The 16,586-nt window shown below is 31.6% G+C and overlaps 1 protein-coding gene and 4 pseudogenes across 1 annotated transcript; 3 read left to right on the forward strand and 2 right to left on the reverse strand.

The window, feature by feature from the left end:
- Positions 1-2,377: 2,377 nt before the first annotated feature.
- LOC104726149 (uncharacterized) lies at positions 2,378-3,592 on the reverse strand. The gene has a single exon (XM_010444944.3). The coding sequence runs from the start codon at positions 3,459-3,461 to the stop codon at positions 2,625-2,627; it is 837 nt and encodes a 278-aa protein (XP_010443246.2). The 5' UTR covers positions 3,462-3,592; the 3' UTR covers positions 2,378-2,624.
- Positions 3,593-5,232: 1,640 nt separating this feature from the next.
- On the forward strand, positions 5,233-9,758 carry LOC104728920 (uncharacterized protein At4g26485 pseudogene; annotated as a pseudogene).
- Positions 9,759-10,853: 1,095 nt separating this feature from the next.
- Positions 10,854-11,755, forward strand: LOC104728921 (uncharacterized protein At4g26485 pseudogene; annotated as a pseudogene).
- A 392-nt stretch (positions 11,756-12,147) lies between these two features.
- LOC104726150 (nicotianamine synthase 2 pseudogene) lies at positions 12,148-13,415 on the reverse strand (annotated as a pseudogene).
- A 1,821-nt stretch (positions 13,416-15,236) lies between these two features.
- On the forward strand, positions 15,237-15,686 carry LOC104726151 (uncharacterized; annotated as a pseudogene).
- Positions 15,687-16,586: the final 900 nt, after the last annotated feature.

A 16,586-nucleotide genomic window follows, 5' to 3' on the forward strand; every position in this document is an offset into this window, starting at 1 on the left:
ATCTAATTTATCTGACCTTTGCAGAAATAAATTTGTTGTATATGAGCGTGCATAGTGCGTAGATAAAAGAGGAAGAAGAGGATTAGTTTCATCGACCCACAATTATATTATCCAAAAATAGAACATGTTGAGTATATTATTTATATAAAATTTTAAGGTATTTGTTTTTGTAATTTTGGAGGATTCAAGAAATAAAACTGGAGGAAAAAAGGCCGGGAGTGTTTGGAGTTATATACATAGGAAAGATTCGTTCTTCTTTTTTCAAAACTTTTATTCAATAATCTATTATATAAAATCTTTTGGATGTTTGCTAATTTTGTGAAATTGAGAAGAGAGGCTTTCGACGTGGGATCACGTGGACCCACGCGCCACCCCATCACATGATCATGTGTTGTCTGAATAACAATGACTTTCCAGCCAACGATCACCTATTTTTATCATCTTACATACAATATATATGTATATATTTTGGTTTATATATATAATATAAGATTGAAGATGATGACTCGAAGCTCAAATAACCTTTTTAAGCTAACACAAAAAAAGTTTGTGTGTACACAATAAAAAGAAGTGCACATGCCTAAACCAAATGTAAGAACGACAGTTTTCAGTTTTGCGGGTGTTGCTTCTCTTTGTTGTGTTTATGTTTGTCTATTTAATCTCTTAAGTTCAAGACATTTTGACAGCGACTTCCTAAAATTAGTCTGAAATTTGAGTTTTGTCAATCTGCGGCCATTATAGTGCAAAGAGTAATATTATCCTCACATTTAAAAAAAAAAAGAAAATGTGAGGAGTAAGTTTAGTTTGTATAGATCGATCCATCACTCGTGGTCGTGGTATTAATGGTTAATTTTTCGTATTTGGAACAACTATGACGAAAGCATACGAAATCAGCATTAGAAAACTTAATGGAACTATTTGTATAGTTTGGACTTTGGACAGTTCCCTAAGATATTTATTCAGCATTAGAAAAAATGAATATGAAAAGAAAGGATTACGAAGTCTCGCAACAGACAGAAGCAACCAAAAGCTTTATAATGATGATTATGCGGAATGTACGGGAACCACTTCATGTGTTCGATCCATGTATTGTGACATACTAACAATTACATCATCTCATGATTTTCAAGTCATGTGCCCCCATGCCCCATGCATGCATGAGTTTCTCCAAAATTTAATTTTGATATGAATTAACCGGGTGTGCATATTATGTATGATTATAACCGATCCAAATACGTCATACATAAATGGGTTTGAAATTCGCGGGCCCGTTAGGCTTGTTATGAGAAAATGAGCCCGCTTATTCATCACATACAATACAATTGAGTAAAACCAATTCGCGATAACTAAAGTGTAGATTAGTTAACCGATTCTTTTGTTGTCCCCTTTAACTTGAGGGATACGGTTTCTCAGGTGGTTACGGGTTTATTCACACCATACATATCTACAACAAAACAAACACAATATGCCTACTTTCACTCATTCATGCATGCATATATATTAGTTTTTTCTGTACATACTTTCCTAAATCTATTATACAACAAGCTATATATAATAGGGTTCAAATATGAAAAATTAATCCATATGATCCACATATAATAAAATATGTAACTATGTATGATGATTTCTGTTGTCGACAAAACAAATCATCATACATAGTAGTTACATATTATATATGTGGATCATATGGATTAATTTTTCGTATTTGTACAACATTCCATGCTCATCATCAATATTTCAGATACATAAAATAATTTTATGTGTAACACCGTTTATAAACAGTTTTGTTTATGTCCTCTTCTTATTACTTATCAAATAATTTGACAAATTTTATTTATTTGTCTAGAAGATTTATTCTCTTCCACTATAGGTTGTAAATTGTAACTAACAGTATTTTATTTAATACTAATTAATTCATTTTAATATTTTGAGCTTTTTCACTTAAAATTTGCATATATTTAACTTATATTTTGCTTATATTTTTCTCAATCTTAATTAAATCATTTTGATCCCTGTTTTAGTCTACCACTAGAATTCATTTTAGGTCCTTTTACTTTAGCTTTTGTTTAGAGATTTTGCTAAGACTTGAGGCTTTTAATCTTATACAATCAAGTTTACATGCTTGTCCCGCGTAAGCTAGTTGAGCTTTAGCCAATCAGTTCTAGCTTCACTTTTTTTTCTCTGCCACTTTTGTAGCTAATTCCTGAAGAAAAAGTATTCATTAAAACTAAAGAACAACTCCATGTTGTGAGTTGGCTTCTTTTTACTTTGAATATAATTCTTTTGATTACTTAAACACTTAAGGAACCAACATAGGAATCTACTGTGAGATCCTTGTTCTTTGAGATTGTGTCTTGTGGATCAGATATGGATCAGATTTTAGTAATCGTGTAGCATGTTTGATTCTTTGAATACGGGATTAGAATATATGGCCTTATAAGAATTATCTCTTTGACTCATTTAATTACACCAATCTTAATTACTAAATCTATCTTACCAATACAGAACAGACTCTTATCTCGGTTCTTGCATAGAGTCTATTGAATCTTGATTCCTCTTTACATCTTGTGAAGGGGCAAAAGAAGAGTGGCAAAGCTAGAGAATTTGAAGATGACCGCTGTTCTTCACCATCTTTTAGTAGTGCAGTTCCGAGAAACTAAGCCACCGGCTGGTGGACTGGTCAATTGAAGCTGACAACTCCCGTGCAGCCAATACGAATAAGGAACAAAGCCAAGAACAGCTTTCACTTTGAATTTACTTCTGATTTCATAATCTATCCTGTTGCTGGTCACTTGTCTTCTGAGCTCAATTATATGATTTACAGGCAAGAAGATCGAATTTGAAATCAAACGGATCGGTTCTAGCCTAGTCTTACTGTTTCTTAGCGAAAACGGCAAGACACCTTGTGTGGCAATCTTTATGTCGGCAAACCAGAGCTCTACGAGAAGATTCTCAAACCTCACATTTAGTTTCTTGTTTGGGTTAGTGAAATTCAACTGCAACAACATATCACCGTTGAAGTAAACGGGTGACTGGAAGAGAATGGTGTTGAGCTTTGCATTAGAGATGTCGAAAACAGGGGTTCTTGGTCTGACGGCTAGAAAGAGAATCAAAGTAGCAATCCCAAAGACTATAAGTAGTATGCTGAAGATAAAACACAAAGCTGCACCACACCAGATCCATGGACTGGTCCGGGTTGTTCTTAGCTGCAAGAGAACCATCGTCTCGTGTAAAGGCTGTGTTTCGATACCGTCTAGCTTAGGCGTTGTAGGGCTATTCTGATGAGATAAAGGTGATTTAGACACAATCACTTCGGTAAGAGCTATTGGTGTTGTACTCGGAGTTGAATTTGTGCTTCTTGGGGTTGTTCTCCATGGTGTGTTTATTGGAGTATACCATTTTGAAGACGGCGTTTCCCATGGAGGTGTTTCGGACGGTTGCGGTGGATGAAGATTTGACATGGTTTTTTTTATGTCTTGATAGCTTGTTGAAGAACTAGAAGAGGAAGAAGGTCTATGGAGTTTAAGCTACGATGTGTTGATGGTGTGAGGAGAACTAAGATGTGTGTTGAATGAAAGGAAATTTTGGGAATGTGTAATGGTGTTTGGTTTAATAGAAAAAACAAAAGTTAAAAGTTAATATTAATTTTTTATTTATAAAGAGAGATTGTGAGTGGGAAAAAAGGAGGGAGCTTTTCCTTAATGGGATGGGTTTTGTTTTGTAGAGATGCACCATGCATCATTTTTGAAACTTTTTTGCATTTATTTATTGAACTTTATTGTATACAAAAGATGGAAACATATATGTTAAGATATAATGTAATATTAAATATATAATTTTTAGTTGTTTTACTAATACTTTGGATTATCTTACGATATAGCCTTAGATAAATAAATCATTTAAGCTACGTAATTAGAATGCGTATCGCTGCTTTTGAGTTTCGGTATGATTTGAATCAGGTTTTTTTTTTTTTTTTTTTTTTTTTTTTTTTTTTTTTTGTATTCTTGATCTTTTCTTTTTGATAATGTTAGTGTCGTTAGGTGTGGCTCCCTAAACACTTCATCACTAAGGAACATCTTTTCTCTATAAAGTGCATGTTGGAATTTTATTTTTGTCCTTTCAACAATGGTTTATTCCATGTTTCTCGTTTCCTAAAAAATAAAGAGATTTAGTCCCTTTGAGATCTGAGATCAAATGATTTGAAAAATCTTGTTGATTTGTCTAGAAAATTTACTGTACTTTACTATAGGTTGTAATTAACAGTAGTTACGTTTATTCAATACTCCTTTCGTTTTTTAATAGTTGATTTATTAGAAGAATTTTTATTCTAAATTCTTTGATGTTTTAAGTTTTCAATGTAAAAATAATTAGTTTTTAATTGTTTTGGGCTCTTTATATTTTGTACATTATTTTATCACTGGTTGAATTTTCTTTACATAATTAATAGTTAATTAATGTTTTAGTTTAGAAGTATTAGTTAATTCAGTTCTATGATTTTGAGCTTGCAAAACATATGCTCAAAATTTGCTTCAAATTTGCTACAAAATATTCAGTAAACAGCTTTGTTAGTTTTTATGGTACACTTTATGTTGGTTATTTGATTTTTAAGTTCACAACTTGATATAGTAAAGAAATTTTAAAAACTACTAATGAGATTCTAACATATACCCAATATATCTTTTTACTATATAAAGCTTAATTATAAATTCAAAGTTGTTCTTGAGTCGTTTATTTCAACGGGAATATGCTATTGCAATTGCACTTCACCAATCCGAACAAGAAAGGAATTGTGCGGTTTGACCACCATATTCATGTCGAGCTCTGGTTTGCCATGGAAGAAAATGTATATATGTATATACTTCTGTTAGTGTAATAAATTTCGGGAAAAATAACAAATTACAACAGTCTTTTATGCTCGCATCGCATGTTGGAACTTCATAAATCATAATCATAGGGTTGAATTAATTCGTATGTTGGAAATTAGCATTCACGTTTTGAAATTAGCATTCCAAAAGTATTAATAACGCTGGTCAAAAAAGAAGGTTTAAAACTCAAGATGTATATATGGCAGATGAATGAGAATCGTGAATGCATGTTGAAAGCAAATAAATGCTCACAAAGTTCGAAGAGCCAAATTTATAAAGAGAAAAAACTCTTTGATCCATGCATTCATATCCGTTTATAATTAAACTATATAATGCATGGTGAAAGCAGCATATGAATGAAGACGAGATGGAGGTTTCACAAACTTCATACTGTAGTCATTACAATAATAAACATCAAATACTTCTGGTTGGAGAAGGAGACTTTTCCTTTTCTCTATGCCTTGCGAGAGCCTTTGGTACGGCTACTAACATCACTGCAACTTCTCTAGATACTCGAGGTAGCTACATATATCATTCATCTGCAGCGTATCGACATAATCTGATCTCTATAAAATCATTTTATAGTATTGAGATCATCATTCTTTGTTTGTGTTTGTATTTTCCCTTATATGACGAATACAATATTATTGACACGTAAATTTGTGGTTAATTCAATCTTACTCTTGTTGTTGTTGTAGTGGAGTTAGAGCTAAAGTACAAGGATGCGAAAAATAATGTAGAAGAGTTGGAGAGACTTGGATGCACTTTCGTCCACGGTGTTAATGTGCACTCCATGAACGCAGATTATCGTGTCGTCAGATCGATTCTATATGATAGAATCATCTTTAATTTTCCTCATGCAGGGTTTCATTTTGGTCGCGAACATGAGATCCACACCATCATGTTCGTAATTTTTGTTTTTTATTTTGTATGGTACGTATATGTAGTTTTGCAATTTTTTGGTGTAGTAAACAAATGTTTGTGTATACTTGTGAGTGAGGACACAGGAAACACCAAGAAGTGGTGAGAGATTCATGTGACTCATATGACGGCATATCCCTTTGCCAGTTGGAATATAAAAGATTTGGGTTCAGAAATGGGTTTGTTGTTTTCCAGAGAAGTGGCGTTTGGCACATGGCAATATCCGGGTTACTCCAACAAGAGAGGAAGTGGAAATGACTGTGACACAAGCTTCCCTATTGGAGAATCTTCTACTTTCATGTTTAGGAAATGGGTGCTTTGAGATTCGAATAAATAAGTTAAAGCAGAACTAATCTTAAGATTTCGTTTATCCACGCGAACAAGCCAAGCTCAAGAGTTTCCTAGACTCCTAATCAGTATATTTTCATTATTTCTGAAAATTATTAAAATAAACAAATCGTGATATCTTATTTTCTAATGTATTTTAGTATTTATTATAATTTTGAAATTATATAAAATTATCTAGATAATGAAATTAAATTTATATAACTCCAAAATTTTAAAGAGAAATCACATTGTGATTTTAACTTAAGTACCACAATATATATATATACTAGTAGTCACTTTGTGCTACACACGGATTTAGTTTACATTGTTTTTGGATATTTTTTTTGTAATTTTAGAGAATGTTAGTTAAAATAATATTAATTAAATAAAAATATTATGTAAGATTTGAAATATGAGGGTTAGTAAAATGTGTATCTTTCTATTTATAAGAGAAACTGTAGTTAAGAGCATATAGAAAATTATTTATTTAATTAGATAATAAATACATTAATCTTTATATTAATTAGGTAAATGTCATTTATGCTTTCTCCGGTTTTTTACTTGTCGTTGAAGGTTTTCTCACACAAGTAAAAAATCTATTAAATTGTCTGTTTTACATTTTATTAATATATTTTATAAATATTTCATTGGTCAAATCTTTAAAACAGCAGAGATAAAACTGGAATATTTACCAAACATTTTCATTGAAAACCTAAAACGACAACTAAATTAAAACGGAAGGAGTATTTCATTGTTATAAGAGTCACATAAACTATGTGAGAGTTATAGATATGCAATCATTACATATTAATATATTTTCTTATATATGTAATATTTCTAAATACTATTATTAATCATTCATTGCATTACTATAAATATTATGAAAGTTACAAAAATAAGAGTTAGTACAAAATATGGGATTGATGAGATGGAATAGAGAAGTTAATAAAAAATGTGTCAGGCTTATTAAAATACATTATTGTGAATTAATAACTAAATTGTCTAATGTTTTAAATATATATTCAAGAGTTATATATTATGAATATAAATCTATGAAGAGACATCTTAGCTAATCAAATCATGAATTTAAATATATATTCACTTCTCTCTTTAAACAGAAATATATACAATTATCTCTTTATATATAAAAAAATTCAATTCTCATAGTGTAATTTATTTAGAAATTATATATTAAAATATACTTTAGTTTATTTTAAATGGATTGAAAATGAAATAAAATAGTGTAATATCAAGATCATGTGAATTATTTATATTAAAATGTAGAAATAAAACAGCCAATTATTACTCGACATTATCCTATATAACCCAAATATTATAATCTTATATCCTTAAACTATTTAATCATCAAATTATTTGTTAATTGAATAAATTTGTTATACTAAAAACTAAAAGAAACAAAATGACACTTGTGAAAGAAGAGAGCATCAAATGACAATCTTTTGGAGCTTTCCAAAAGAAACCTTTACTTTATTATTAGTGATATAATATAGTAAGGTTTTTTTCAACTCTTAGAGAAGGTTTTTTTCAACTCTTACTCTAAGAATCTGACGTCCAACATAATTATATATTAAAATTATTTTAAAATCAAATACACATGAAATTATTTATTTTCTTTTATAAGTATTTTAAAATGATTGCATAAATCATCAAAAGATGAACAAAGTAAAAATAATTTACATTTGTGGAAGAAATATTCAAGACTTAGTAAGATAATATTTCTTCAAAAGTTAGGAACTTCCCAAAAACGGATGATCCGAATATCGATACTATTGTTACCAGTGTTTTGTTGTTTGTTGGAGATTGAATCAAGTATAGAATAGAAAATAAATGTTTTAGTTTTCACAATAATATGAAAGAGAATGTGCTTGTATAGTAATAGGTTGAATTTTAAAAAATAAACTTCATAGAATGTTTGAGCCTTTAAAAGAGAGAAGGGATTGAAATCAAATATTAGTGATCATAAATTCGCAAGTGTTTCAAAATAAAAAGTAAAATATGAGAAGTAATATAAAAAAAAATGAAAACTGAGGAAAATAGTGGGTAGATGATGGTATTCTGTCAAATCAAACCTAAGTAATTATGTTCATAATTTAATTTTATATAAACAATTTTTAAAAAAATTTAACTAATTTACTTAAATAATACCATCCCACCATCTTACTTAAATTTGATTCCGCTTATCCCCGTGAAAATGATATAAGATTCAAACACATAAATTAAACCCAATAATTCAAACCTATAAATTTAATTTAATGTTGGTATAGTTCCGAGATGAAACCAACGACAACTGATATAAAGTGACTCTAGATTCTTGGAGGCTGCATATGTTTCTGATTAAAGAAAAGAGGAAGAAAATGTTGATGGTTTTTTTTTTTTGGTTTTATAGGCTTATAGTTAGTTAGGTCCAAACTATAGTTAATTAGGTGCAAACAACAAAATACATGTGTCAGAAATATAGTAAGCCAAGTCTTATCTCCTTAATAAAAGTTGAAAAACCTTCTCATATATATAAGATATATATATATATATATATGTTAAATTCAAACAAATGGTTAAACATGGCTATCAACTTAAATTACTATTGTAAAATTTCGATTGGTTAAAGAAGGATGTTATAATGATTAGTTAACTCAGAAAGGTATAACAAAAGTAGGTAAGAAACTAAGAACAAATCAGCACAACCTTTATTATAAATTGCTACTTGGCACAGCGTCAACGGAAGGTGTACAATTGGTACCGAACTTGAAGGAAGGTCTAATTCTTGTCGTCAAAATGGTGGATGAACACAAATGCAATATTAAATGCTCTAAGAACAACATAAATCATACGTTGTATGTTACATAGTCAAATTTACACATAAATGGTGTCACATTGACGGTTTTTATGAAACTAATACTAGGTTGCAAATTTCATTGGTTCAAAATATTTTTTGTACACTAGATTTTATTAAAGAAATATGTAAATCAACTCAGACGGGTAAATGAATGGGTAAGAACAAATCAATGCATCTTTTCTGTTAGTAAAACTGCTAATTGGCGTGGTATATGGTACCCAATTGAAAACAAAAGAGGGTTTGATTCTTGTCGCCAAAATGGTGCATGGATAGAATATTGAATGCACTTCGAATTAATGTGCATTCCATGACCAAAGATCTTAAGCATGGTCAACGATCGGAACTTTATGATAGAATCATCTTCAATTTTCCTCATTCAGGGTTAGGTTTTGGTTGTGAGCATCAGAGCTACTACATCATGTAATTAATCTATAAGACTTGTCTTTTGGCTCCATTTTTATGGTTATCTTTGGTGTATTGAAAATGTGTGTATGTGTATCACAGGTTACACCAAGCAGTGGTGAGAGGTTTTATGAAGAGTGCGAAGAAGATGATAAAAGACATCGGTGGTGAGATTCATGTTACTCATAATTAAGACGTCTCATCCATTTGACAAGTGGGAGATCGAGACTCTGGCTGAAGAAAAGGGTTTGTGTTTGGTCCGGGAGATGGAATTTAACAAATCATGCTTTCCTGGTTACTCAAATAAGAGAGGAAGTGGACGTCACTGTGACGGTAGCTTCCCTGTCGGGAAATCTTCTACCTTCATGTTCCGGAAACGGAATTTCTGAAAAAACTCTTCTGCTACATATACTTAAGTGGGTTTGGATTTTGGATCGGATTTATAAAACATATATATATATATATATATATATATTTTTTGTGTGACGAAGATCATGAAGCTTACTAGTTTGTATCCAGGTTGTTAGTGGATAAATTTCATGTGACGGAGATTATATTTTTATCTTTCGCACTATTCCTAAAAAATTTCAAAGTTCTTTTTGCCGTTACTTGACTGCTTGAAACTTTGAATAATAATCATTGCTACAATTTTCAAAATATTTCATGTGATTTGTAATGGTAATACCAATGTTTATGTTAATCGAATGGTAAAACGAAATAATTTAATACCGCATCATTCTAATTGGCATATGCTGGAAGCTAGAATTTTGTCATTCTTCACATTATAAATAAATGATCCAACTAATTAAGGAATTGGTTTGATCCAAAAAATTGAAAAGTAATAACATGGATGAAATGGTACATAAACAATCACAATCTTTCAATAGCCAGATTACAAAACCAGAGTTTAATATTAGTAGTCTCTAAATTTGACAAATTCATCCATATATGAATTGATGACACTATGTCAGTATATATGTTTATATGTGTATGTAATATATATGGAGTTATGGACTATTAATGGACATGGTGTGAGAAGTAATAACATGGATGAAATGGAGTATATTATTGCACTATATCAAAGTATATAATACCACACGGGTTGTTTTTTCATTATTGAAAAATATTTGCTTAATTAGGATTTTTTTTTTCAACCATCTCTTTTATTACACACGCAAAAAGAGATAAATGTATCAATTGATGCATTATAAATTTATGTACTCTCGGCAAGAAAGAAGGTTTTTGCCTCTTTTCGTCAAAAGGATGGATACATGAACAGAATATTGAATCCTTTTCGAATTACATAAATACCCACAAAGTTCGAAGAGCCAGTTGGATATATAGCCTAGTAAACAAACAAAATAAAACATTTAAGTCCTCTTTGACCCATGCATCCATAAATACATATGTACGTATACCTGTTTATATGCATACATATATACATTATAATCTTGGTGTGAGAGGCAAACTCATGCAGAGACGAAATGGAGGTTCAAGGAACTAAAAGGTTAAAACATTACAATAACAAACAAAAAATACTTTTGGTCGGAGAAGGAGACTTCTCCTTTTCGTTGTCTCTAGCAAGGGCTTTTGGTTCCGCATCTAATCTCACTGCAACCTCTCTTGATACTCAAGGTACGTATATCAAAATTTAATATATATTAAATCTCTTCACATTAGTTATGTGAATTAATTTTGGAATGACGAACGTTGTATAGGGGAGCTAGAGCGTAAGTTCAAGAATGGGAAGGCGAACGTAGAAGAGTTGGAGAAACTTGGGTGCAGCGTGGTCTATGGAATTAACGTCCACTCAATGGCCACAAAGCCTACCCTTGGTGGTTCCGCTATATATGATAAGAGTCATCTTCAATTTTCCTCATGCAGGGTTCGACTATGGCCGTGAGCACGAAATTAAAATCATCATGTATGTTTATATATACCCCTTGTATCGACCCATAGATATATTTCTGTTGTCTTTTTTATTTTCCATTTTAAAAGATATTACTTAGTGAAGCAGTAGGAAAAATATATCTGAACCGATCGATTTTATTTCTTGGTAATATATAGTCAAACCTATTTCTTTTAATTTTTTATTTATTTTACTGTGTGATTTAGGAGGCATCAAGAGCTTGTAAGAGGGTTTATAAAGAATGCAAGAGTGTTGGTGAAAGATGAAGAGAAGGGAGGCGAGATTCATGTGGTTCATAGGACAGAGTATCCATTTAGCGAGTGGAAGCTTAAGACTCTCGGCGAGAAAGAAGGTTTAGATTTGATTCGTGAGATCGAGTTTTGTTTGAGTCATTACCCTGGTTATTCCAACAAGAGAGGAAGTGGAGGTTACAGTGACTCTAGTTTCCCTATCGGAAAATCTTCTACTTTCATGTAAAACAGTTCTTTTATTAATTTGGATGCTTAATAGTTTTCATTTGTTACTGTCTTGGTTTCGTAGTCGGACAACTTATTTTGGTTTTGTTACTATCTTGATTTTTCTTTAAAATTACAAGATTCATAATCATGGAGTAGTATATCATAAATATATGACGACCAGTCTACACAAATGTTTGAAATTGTATGAATATGTATATTTTTATTTACTATTTCATTTTCAGTGATTTTTAAATTTGAACTGAATATGTTCATGTTGAGAAAAGAAAACCAATATATTTGTATTTTTAAGGATTTATATATATATATATATATATATGTATATATATTCAGTTTGATAATAACAATAAAAAATGGTTTCAGGCACCACTGAGATCAATCACAAACAAAACCTTTATGACTTATCAATATATATTGCGAATTATCAATTTTATTTTTTATAGATCATAATAAAATTCAAAAAAAACATACAACAAGGTTCTCAATCTTAGAACTCACAAAATTCACAAAACGATAATACTTAACAAACATACCAGTACACCACACTCCTCACAAGGCATAAAATCGAAAATAAGAAAACACAAAACACAAAACACATAATTTTAAGAAAAGAGATGTGTTATAATTATTACTTGTTTACTCGATGGCAGTAAACTCCTCGATCAAATTCTTCTTCATACCAAAATTGTTAATAATCGCGTGGACCTTAGAGCAATTACAAGGCATAACCACACACGGTCCAATCTGGCTGCCTCTAACTCCATTCGAACCACCTAGCTTTCGTGCGATGGCCACCGAGTTCACTACGTCATCGGAGGGATGATAAATGGTCAACAACTCAAATCCTTTAAGATAGGAAGAGTCAACGATTGGATACAAGAAAGCTCTAAGACCATGAGCACTCCTTAGCATCAACACAGCTCCCGGAGCCATATATTTCTCCAAATGCTCAATAGCTTTGACCTTTGACTCTTAATCCATCCCAACAAGAGCTGCCAAGAAAACAACATCATACTGGTCTAACCCTTCCTTAGCATTTAACACATCAGTTGTGTGGAAGATCATGCGTTTCGAGAGGTCAGGATCGCGAGAAACGAGGCTTGAAGCGAGTTTGTTGGCATGTGAGTCGATGTCAAAGTTGTGGAACGTTGTGTTGGGGAGGTGGAACTTGGCCAAGACGATGGAAGTAAGTGGCATCGGACCCGAACCGATAAAGGCAACTTTGGTAGGGACATGGGTTGTGTGTTGAGATAGGAGATCGAATTCGAGTTTGCCTAGTTTGAGATAGTTGTTGTAATAGGGAAAGATGTGTAAATGGTTTAGTGGGTTGTCTTCAAAAGAGCCTAAGATTGTTGAGAAGTGTTCCTCTAAATAACCTTCGGCTTCACCACAAAGCTTGATGAGATGAGATCTCGCGTCTTTGACTTTTTCATCGTGTATTTCTGTGACATCGATGTTTGTGTCCGTTGGTAAGCACGTGGACACGAGTTGTCCGAACAAAGTGTCGACATTCTTGGATGGTTTTAAGCTCTCGAGGTTTGAGATTTGGTTGTATAAGTCGATGATTTGCTTTACAACTAGGTTACTTCCGTAAGCCATGTCGACACTATGAGGAGAGAAAATAGAGCTTTGAATTTTGTTTCAAGACTTGGAAAAAAGCTTGTGTTGTGTTGTCTTAACCCTCGCAAGGGGTCGTTATTTATTGACGCAGTGTGGGGTCCATTCTTGGCTAAAATTTGTTAGTTTATTTATTTGATTCGATTCATACATATTAAAAAAAAAAAAATCCTATATGTCATTTTTTTTAATGTTTTAGAATTATTTTTTTATGTTTTCAAATGAATGATTTTTTCAACATAAAATGTTAACTTGTTTTCTATATAATTACTGACCTTAATCACTACTATCCTCACAATTAAAGAACTAAAAATATCATGTACATGTGTAAGTTCACAAAAAAAAACATGTAAATATTAATGTGGAAAAAATCTATATGGATTTTGTTATCCTTGGTTACAAGTATAACTAATGTGGAAAAGATTCACGAGTTATAAGTCTAATAGCTTTTTTTTTTTTTTTTTTTTGAATAAATTATAAAATTTATTCGAAAAATACGTTTTTACATCAAGTGCAGCATGATTTTAAAGAGTTTAAGGATTTATTATAGAGTATAAACTTCTAAACTATCTTGATGCAAACCAATCGAGCATGCATTTATCATATCTAAACTTCTAATAGTTAGAGTTCAACACAAAATGTGTAAAAGTTTTACATTAAAATGAACACAAATTATGGCTTCTTTGTCAACACATATTTGTTCTAAACAATATATTTATGAAGAAAAATGAGAAGGTAACAAAAAATTATATTTTTTGAGAGAAGTTTTCTTCACCAAATTCATAATAAATTTAAGCATTGCTCGCGTGTTAACATTTTCTCTTGTGATGTGTGCAAATGCGTATGATTGTGTTTGTCATGCATGAATGGAATCTAAAGGAAATATACTACGATTTGGTCTTCTACGCGTAGTCGTGTAAAATTGTTATTGGTATCATTCATTCTACGAGATAACGTATATATGATTAGGGTTGGTATTTTAGGCATGTCTCATAACATAGTTAAGTCGCCTCGAAAATGCATCAGTTATTTTTAATAGTATATAAGAAATATATATATATATATATATATATATGATCTAGTTAAAATTTATATTATATACCGTTTAATTCTAAACGGTTATCAAAATTTAAAATATTAGATTTCTTTCACTTACATGCTTTGTTGGGAATAAATCAGTTCTTTTAGGATCACTCAACATTAAATTTGAACTGAATACACAATATTGGATCAAGGTTCAGACTGCTTTCTTAAAATGATTGACTTTCTATTTTTTTTTTTTTTTTTTTTTTTTGTGCGAGCTTAATTGTTACCTATCGAAACCTCTTACCCTATGACTGAAATCACAATTTTATACTATGATATGTATGACCAAGCAACGATTGCTTCTTTTCGACAGGACGCTTAGAACTAAGAGAATGACTAGTCTTCTCAGCATATTTGAATGAGTTTGTAAGGATATTGCCAAGGTACTGAATGAGTTTGTAAGGATATTATTTAAGCACCAAACTAAATGAAAACATAAAAAGACACATACAGGTTTTGCAATTGATGTATTGATGTTACACGTACATTATTTTATATCAGTGCCTCTTGCACGAAATGAATAGCCAATTTTACGTAGATCTCAGCATACATTTTAAACGAAAGAAGCGATTTTGTTTTGAGTTCAAAATCAACCGTTCTAAAGTAAGATTTATTATCTTTCAACATGCATCTATAGTCATGTTGAGTTTGAGTGCGACGTAATGATTTTTAAAAGACAACGTAAAAATCATCTCATATTATATGGTATCAGTATTTTTAGAGATGTTTGGTAATCGAAAACGTACTCAAAGCCTTTCGCATCTAATTTCACATGTACTATGGAGAATCCAAAGGGAAGAAGGAGAGATGTAGCCATAACTGATGGAGTGAGGCCGACTGGTTCGTCGGTTGTGGAAGCAACGGTAGCAGCTTTGGCATTGGCGGGCCGCTATTTGGTCTGATGAGTTTTAGCCTCGTGGACACGGGCCCCATGGTGACTCTGTTTCTCATCATTTTCTCCACTGATGCTGGTATTTTCTCCGGGTTTGGCTGGGACGGTGGCGATTCTTGTGGCAGCAATGGTTGATGTTGGGGTGGCTGCAGCCTTGTGGGTAGTGGGGATAGCCGCGCGCTCTGGTTTGTTGTGCGAAAGAGATTGGTGTTGAACCGGAGTTGCTGAGAAGAAGGTTGAGTCGATCGTGAGAGAGTTAGGTTATGGTCGAAGTCGTTACTTGCTAAAGAAGTCAGAGGTTGGTTATTCTTCTTCTTCTCGGGATACCTCTTCTTAGTAGTTCAAACTCGGAAAAGGTCTCTTTTCTATGTTACTTTTGTCTCATGATTCATGAGAATGTCAAGTGAATAAAGATAATGCATAGATGATATAACTATGATAAGAAAACAAAATTAAGTAGAGTTTTTCCAGAGATACAATTTGTATAATCTTCCAAAGACAATTTTGTAATTAGTTACAAAATTTATAGATAGATTTGGTGTTATGACTATGAGAATGTAAAAGGATGTAAAACGTCAATGAATATTTGAAACGAAAATCAGTTTTGAGTTTCGATCCCAAAGACAGAGTACTTGAAAGCTAGTTAAAAGGAGTAAAACAACATCAATGGAATGAAGTTATAGAAAACAGGTTTGAGTACCGATCTTAGAAAACTCGGATTGAGAACTAAGAGTTTGGCTCTCAAATAAATTGTAGTAAAAAGGTGCAACGAAAAGGCCTAGCGACTGCGCAAACCTTTGGTAGAAGGAATGAGCACGTGTGGTTGTTGTCAACTTGTCATCACAAAAAAAGGTCACTATTATGATTTCTCTCATAAAGCCATATGTCGTTATCATTGGCCCCATCTCAATCCACATCATACATACCTACAACAAAACAAACTCATTCATGCATGCATATACATTAGTTTTTTCTATGTACATACTTTACTAAATCTATTATACAACAAACTATATATAATAGGGTTCAAATATAAAAAATAAATCCATATGATCCACATAAATAATATAATATGTATTTATGTATGATGATTTCTGTTGTCGACAAAACAAATCATCATAGGTTACATATTATATATGTGGATCATATGGATTAGTTTTTCATATTTGTACAACAATCCATGGTCATCATAAATATTTCAGATACATAAAATAATTTTATGTATAACACCGTATAT

The sequence above is a fragment of the Camelina sativa genome, chromosome 11, assembly GCF_030686135.1.
Source record: "Camelina sativa cultivar CO46 ecotype springtype chromosome 11, ASM3068613v1".
Classification (NCBI taxonomy): Eukaryota; Viridiplantae; Streptophyta; class Magnoliopsida; order Brassicales; family Brassicaceae; genus Camelina; species Camelina sativa.